Source organism: Lactuca sativa, chromosome 7, assembly GCF_002870075.4.
Source record: "Lactuca sativa cultivar Salinas chromosome 7, Lsat_Salinas_v11, whole genome shotgun sequence".
NCBI classification, from domain to species: Eukaryota; Viridiplantae; Streptophyta; class Magnoliopsida; order Asterales; family Asteraceae; genus Lactuca; species Lactuca sativa.
The window spans coordinates 9,785,682-9,793,265 of NC_056629.2; the positions used below are offsets into that span (position 1 = coordinate 9,785,682).

Genomic DNA, 7,584 nt, shown 5'->3' on the forward strand with positions numbered 1-7,584 from the left:
ATTTTTCTGTTTTCGTGTGAACTAGGTAATATGGTAAATAAACATAAACGAACAAATACTTGGGAGAACATGTTCATGAACAGATAAATAAATGAACACCAAATACAAATTTGGACTTATAGAACATTCATAGTCCAAAAAATTATTATCCAAAAATCGTGATTCGAAACAAGTTCAATAAGATGATCAAAATAGATAACTTCATAACTTCATGTTAGAGTCTAAATAAAATCATACCTATATAGTTTAACTGTTTAACATAACAAACAAATAAACAAAATCATTATCGAATTCAGAAATATAAATAAACAAACGAGACCTCTATCATTTTGTTCATTATAGAAAATCATGTTCATGTTCATTCGTACACTCAAATCTCATAATAACCAAAATCATTATCCAAAAAATCACATATTTTACACCTTACAAACAAAACAAAACTTAATTTCAAATATATCAAACAACCACAATCCATAAAAAAAAAAAAAAGCACATCAATGCTTGGCGAATCTTTGAAGAACTTCAAAGTAATCAGGAAACGTCTTCCGAGTGCAACCCGGATCCTTAATGGTCACCGGAACATCCGCACAGGCGGCAAGAGAGAAAGCCATGGCCATCCGGTGATCATCATAAGTGTCTATTGCCGCCACATTCAACTTTTCTGGCGGAGTTATCACACAGTAGTCCGCCCCTTCTTCAACCGTTGCTCCCAACTGAATTATTTTTTTAAAAATTGTTAATTTAATTCTTGATGATATATACGCTTTAATTATACCATCGAATAAAGGGTAGTTTTTATTTTACCTTTCTAAGTTCCGTGCAAATAGCAATCATTCTTTCGGTTTCTTTAACTCTCCAGCTAGCAACTAATATAGAAAAACTTAATTCGTTAAGTTATATACGAATGTTTCTTTTTGACTTAATGCAGAACGAACGACTTAATTGAGAAAGCCAGAGAAATGAGGTTTTCCCATTAAGTCGCAGCAATTTACAAATTTACCCTTTTTGACAACACTTTATTATCATACCGTCTCTAATGGTGGTGGGGCCATCGGCATAGAGGGCGACCACAGCAAGAGTCATGGCAACGTCCGGCATTTTGTTCATGTTTACATCTACGGCCCGCAAATGTTTCCTTCCGGAAGGATTCCTCGGTGGGCCCTTCACTGTGACTGAATTTTCGGTCCATGTCACTTCGGCTCCCATTTGTCCAAGAACTTCCGCAAATTTAACATCTCCCTTCATTTAATTAAAAAAAAATAAAGAAACACGTATAAGATAATAAGAAGCACAAGAAGTCACTTACAAAAAATACATTTTACACAAAAACATGATATTTTTGGTAACTTTTATGATCTGATTGGAAAAGATAAAGGGGGGCCATGTTCACCTGCAAACTACTTGTTCCACAGCCTTCAACTGTAATGGTGCCACCAGTTATGGCTGCACCAGCTAAAAAGTAACTCGCACTCGATGCATCACCTTCCACATAAGCATTTCCAGGCGACCTAAACAAGTATACATCATCCCTTAAATTCCTAACTTTATACAAATAGTGCCTTTTCTTTTTTAAACATCATTTATTAGACATCACTTAACAAGGAAAAAAAAAAAAAAGAACACAGACTTACTTGTACTTTTGACCACCTCGAACAAAGAACCTATCCCAACTATCCGTGTGTTCAACAGAGACACCAAAGCGTTCCATCAATTTCAGTGTCATCTCAACATATGGAATTGAAATTAATTTATCAATTATTTCAATCTCTACATCTCCAAGTGCAAGTGGAGATGCCATAAGTAAAGCAGTAAGGTATTGACTACTTATAGATCCCGACAACTTAACCTGTAAAATATCAAAACACATAATTATGACATGACATGAATTTCACAAACTGATTCCGATTGGACAAAGGCTACCATTTTCTAAAAAATGACAAAAATGTTAAATGTTACCTTTCCACCAGGGAGACCTCCACCTCCAACTACACGAACAGGAGGGCAATTTGTTCCAAGAGTACAATCAACATCTGCACCCAGTTGCTTTAGGCCTGTAACCAAGTCACCTATTGGTCTCTCTCTCATTCGAGGAACTCCATCGAGTATATAGCTGAAATTTTCAATTTTGTTTTCCATAAGTTATAGAAATAGTTTGCCATGTGAATACAACCTGAAATTTTGAAAGAGAAGATATGAAAATAGTCAAATACCTTGAATTTCCACCTGCAGCAGTGACTGCAGCTGTCAATGGCCGCATAGCTGTTCCTGCGTTTCCAAGGAAAAGCTGGATTTCATCTTTAGCTTCTTTACCGACTGGAAACAGACCACCGCAACCTTCCACAATTGCCCTTTTAATTGCACCATCTTCTTCAACACGTAGCCCTAATGTTCTTAAAGCTCCGAGCATGTAATGCACGTCATCACTGTTGAGCAAGTTGTCAACAACGGTCGTTCCCTGAGGAAAGTTTTATAGAAGTGGCATCAAGTAATGCACTCAGATTCGAATCGCACAGAATTGAAAGCTAAAGATAGGTTTTTATAGGATTGTTATGATCCCCGCAAGTACCCCGATCAACTTTTACACAAATGGTGCAGGGGATTTTTAGGTTTATAAAGCATACTCTATGAACTGATCAACAGTATAGACATAAGTACTTTTAAATGCAGCAAAGACATAAATTTCTTGCAATATTGAAATAAACGTCATCTAAATGGTAGTATTCGTTATGAATTTTAAATTGGTTGGCAATTTATGATCCAAATTATTTAAAAACGATATCGATTACGAAACTGAAAAGTGACCGTTTGACTTTCAAAGTCAATGAAGAGCTATTTCCATTGTACGTGTGTTTATTAAATCAAATCAAATTAAACTACCTCAGAAAGCGCAGCGAGGAGAAGAATCCGATTAGACAGAGACTTGGAGCCGGGTAAATTAACGGTGCCGGAAATCTCTTTGATGGGTTGCAACACAATCTCGGGTACCGTCGATGGCTTCTCCGTGGTGGCAACGGAAGCAGAAACAGTGAAGGATTTTCTCCCAAGGTTTTTATTAGAAGAAACAGCGATTTGAGTAATTGAGGTTTTGTATTTCGATCCAAAGGATAAGAAAGATAATGGTTTTGAAGAGGGATTTTGGGATTTGGAAAGATTGGAAGTGAAATTGGCAGTTTGGAGATTCTGGGCAACGTTGCTAATGCTAGTCGCCATTCTCCTTAATTGTGTGTGTGTTTTTACACCAAGAAGACGCAGTAGGTACGGCTGATTTAACAATATTTTGTGGAGGTAGAGAAGTGGAGACTGAGACCAGAAATGGAGGAGGAAGAGGGTAGGTGGGTTGGAGTTCAAGACTGTCGATCCCCAACGCCCTCATAATCTCATACCAAACCCCATATCTTACCGAACTCCATAATAGAAAAAGGAAAATTGAAGTAACCTAATCTTACCGTGATAAACCGGAATAATAATTTTTATTTTATTCCACAAACTAGGTTATAACCTATGTACACCACAAATAAATCATAAGCTAATTATTAATCAATGATAATAAAATATTTATTAATTTATAAAGATATGTGTTTTGAATATCCAATAGATGTTTTTTATTTGTAGATATTTTAGAAAATTTGACTTTTATAAAACACAATATAAATATGAATAGAGTAAAAAAACATAATAAATATAAAAAATCAATTCAATGAAAAAACATTTGGTCTTTGTCTTTGTTAAAGAACGATTTAAGGGACATTTTTAGTGCAGCCTTTACTCTTAATAAATATAAAAAAAACAGTTTAGTTGAATTATAATGAATTAAATAGATAAGAAGAATAATAATGAAAAATAAAAAGTATATTAATAAGATCTATCCAAAAAAAGAAAAAATATCATTAAATCAAAAACACTATAAACAATACTAATTGTGCATTATTTCCTAATTGATCAAAACTTATGGTTGTAAACAAAATAAGCATAAATGCCTCTGTTTATTTCATAAAGTAAAATAAAAATTTAGCAACAACAGTACATGTTTAATCATAAATTTGCAAACAGTTGAGAAGATACAACAATAATAATGAAAATGAAAAACACAAAGTTAGTATATTACACGAATAGTTCATGTCAAAAATACATGAATGATCAATTTATCAATTATATCCTTCATCAATTCAAAAAAAAAAGTTGCTATTAACCTCCATGTTAATCAATAGTAGCAAATAAGCAATAAGATTACACCATCCCCTCTGCATTTTAATCAAAAGTAAAAATAAGTGATAATATCATACCCCCTACCCGATAGCCACAGTAACATACAAACACACGAACAGAAACACACATACACATACATACATTGACATGCACATCTTAAAACAAAAGGCAAAAATGACATTATTTAAAAGATTCTTTTTACAGTAATGGTTCAATTCTTTTTCGATTTTGATGTACATTTAAAATGGTCATTTTGAGCATTTTTAACGTCTTGGAGTTATTTTACTAAACATATTCTAATTTACTTCTAATAGCATCATATGTTTAAAGTAGATTGTTATTTATTGCATTTAAGTTTATCATTCACAAGTAATGGTCCATGCTATATAACAGTTACAAAAATGGTCCCTATTTAGCGGAGCTTACTAAATTAAAAAAAGACAGAAATAAGTAAGTTGATATTAACATGTGTAGTAATCAAAAGTTGGTTGCTATTACTTGTAATTTTCTTCTTGGTTGTACAACTTGAGTATTGTTGTTCGGAACATATTCACATAACTTTTTACTATTGTAAATTATTAAAATATATTTATTATTTTATTTTCATATTTTGTATATTTTGGAAATATATGTGATTGTGTTTACAGCTACATAAAGTTCAACAAAAAAATTACTATTATATGATAATAGTTAATTTGCATATTTTGTTATGTTATTTCTCTTTATCCACGTTATAATAAAAAAAACATGTATATACATTTATACTAAAATAATATTAGATTTAAAAATTTCGTTGTATTGAAGAAAAATGGATGCTTAAATGGTAAACTTTTGAATTCACTTTCATTTCTCACTCATTTGAAATAATATTATAATCCTTAGATTATTATGTTTTTATCTATTAAAGTTACAGATTGAAACATACGAGCACATTTGAACAAATTGTTGCTACCATTTGAGCACATTTCCAACAAAGATCTTTAATATAAAAGCATATACAACAACCATCGAACACTTAGATTTCTAAAACTTCATCTGAAATGAAGAAATAAATATGTATATAATTATGATTTTCATAATTTAAGTATGTGACTAACACACGCAGCAGTACCCACACATCAATTATTAAGTAAAAAAAAGGAACAATCGCTTACTTCAATCTCAACACGTGGAGTAAACATATAGTCGAAGCAAATGAGATCAATCGCCCCAGATCTACATACACGGTCTGCAATCGGAGGAAAAAAGATTTTTTATTAATAAAAAAAAGTTCTTTATTAGTAGCGTCTAGGTTTTACACATGAAATCCACATAAAATTAAAAGAAAATAATGACGCATAGACAAACATACATTCAAATAAGCAATTTCATATACCAACCTGAAGCTAGAAAACACAAAATTGAAACCTAAAATCAAAATACAATATGGATGACTTACCTCACAATAATCAACGTCATAATTAAAACCTAATCGGATCACAAGGAGCAGTACACGAATCACAAATCACAAAGTAAACTAATAAAACCCAACGATTGAAGTTGATTTGGGAAATCGGTAAAAGATGCAATCGGTTGGAGGTGTAATTGCGATCTCATAAAAACTACAATACAAAGGTTTAAATTTGGATAATATTACGATTGCTTAAATTTTGTGACAATCAATATCAAAATTATGGTAGTTGATATATCGGAATCAAGGGATATTCCTGATTTTATGGGATCATGATTTGATTTGAATGAAATTTAAAATTGAGTTTGATTGTATTTGAATGTATTGACTTTTGACTTAGACTCTTAGACTTCCGTTAATAATGCTTTAGGCGGGAATTAGTTTCTGAGAAAAGAGGAGGAAATGACACGTGGATTGTTATGGGTAATTAGAGGGACATGCGACACCTTAGGGAGGTTTTTATTAGGTAGAGAGATTATGATTTTTCTTTCTTTTTTTAATAAAAGAAAGTAATTAAAATTAACTACATTTTAAAGGTTGACTAACTATTTTTATTATAATGTAATTTATAAATGAAATGTTTTCAACTTAAATAAACCTCAACATAATTATGAAACATAAATATGGTTCCTTCCTTTTTAAAATCACTTAATTTGTAGATATCTTTCACATATTCAATCATTCAGAGCTAATATATGAAATATATCTACAAGATTATGGTAGATCATCGCTCATTTTCAAAGAATCTAAGAATTCAAAATACTATGATATCGATCACAATAATTTTTTTTGATATCCTTTCCAAAATCGTTGTTGAAAATTATGTATAAATACAATATCATTCGGTTGTTATCACATTTTCTTCAAACCTTTAACTTGCAACATCATGTTCAAATACAATTCTAGCTTTATAAGGTTAGCAATTTTAGTTTATTGATTTACTGATTAATTTCTTCTGTAATTCATCTGATTATATTTTATGTGTTCAGTATATGTATCAATCTTATAATTTTCATGCATTGGTCGAATTCTCATCTACTATGATAATCGAAACTTGTTGATGTTTTAATGCATATATGGTGTTTGATAAAATGCATCAAAGAAATAGGATTTCACATGGAATGCATCTGATTATTGTTTATTAGCATTCTTTTTATTTAAAGATACTAAAATGGAATGGAACCCATCCATGATGCCGTTCTTTCTCTCTCTCTCTCTCTCTCTCTCTCTATATATATATATATATATATATATATATATATATATATATATATATATATATATATATATAGAAAGAGAGAGAGAGAACTAAGATCAATTGTTAATGCAAAAAAGGTTGAGAATACGAGAATAGATATGAACCCTCCAAATATTGAGATCTAAGGCTAATATTAATGGGCCATTTATGTAATTTCTAAAAGTAATATGATGAGATTGTAAAGTGAAAATAGAGTAAAAGGGTATTAAGCCCACTAGATCTTATCCTATTTTTATTAAGTTCCTAGAATATCTCTCGTTCCCCCATCATGTTTCCTTCTTCCTTTCTCTCTATATATACAAATTTTAAACCTTTAAGCCCTAATCTCTGTGAGCCGTCACCACCATTACGCTTCCAACACCATCATCAGAGCCTTTATCTGTTTTCCTTCACCGTGTCTGCAACACCTGCAACTCGATTTCAAACCTGTAAATCTATCTCCATTCGATCTCCTGCAACTCGTTGTTTGTTCATCGATTTCTTTGGAGATTCAAGACCTACAAATCGATTTTATTCAGTAAAGGATTGATCTTGATTTTTCTTGAATATGATACTAGACTACACAACCCAATTTGTTGATGAGTTTTATAAAGGGGAGAGGGTCTTGATTTTCGAATGCCCGGTTTTTGTTTTCATCTCTTTTCTAGACTTGAAGATCGATTCAAAATGA

The 7,584-nt window shown here is 31.6% G+C and overlaps 1 protein-coding gene across 1 annotated transcript; it reads right to left on the bottom strand.

Moving 5' to 3' along the window:
- Window positions 1–301: 301 nt before the first annotated feature.
- On the bottom strand, window positions 302–3,402 carry LOC111876929 (3-phosphoshikimate 1-carboxyvinyltransferase 2). Its single transcript, XM_023873482.3, has 8 exons — window positions 2,878–3,402; window positions 2,211–2,455; window positions 1,957–2,110; window positions 1,632–1,846; window positions 1,391–1,508; window positions 1,029–1,239; window positions 805–866; window positions 302–713 (listed from the first exon to the last, which is right to left on the bottom strand). Exons 1-8 carry the CDS (start codon window positions 3,208–3,210, stop codon window positions 495–497), a joined length of 1,557 nt encoding a protein of 518 aa, XP_023729250.1. The 5' UTR covers window positions 3,211–3,402; the 3' UTR covers window positions 302–494.
- Window positions 3,403–7,584: the final 4,182 nt, after the last annotated feature.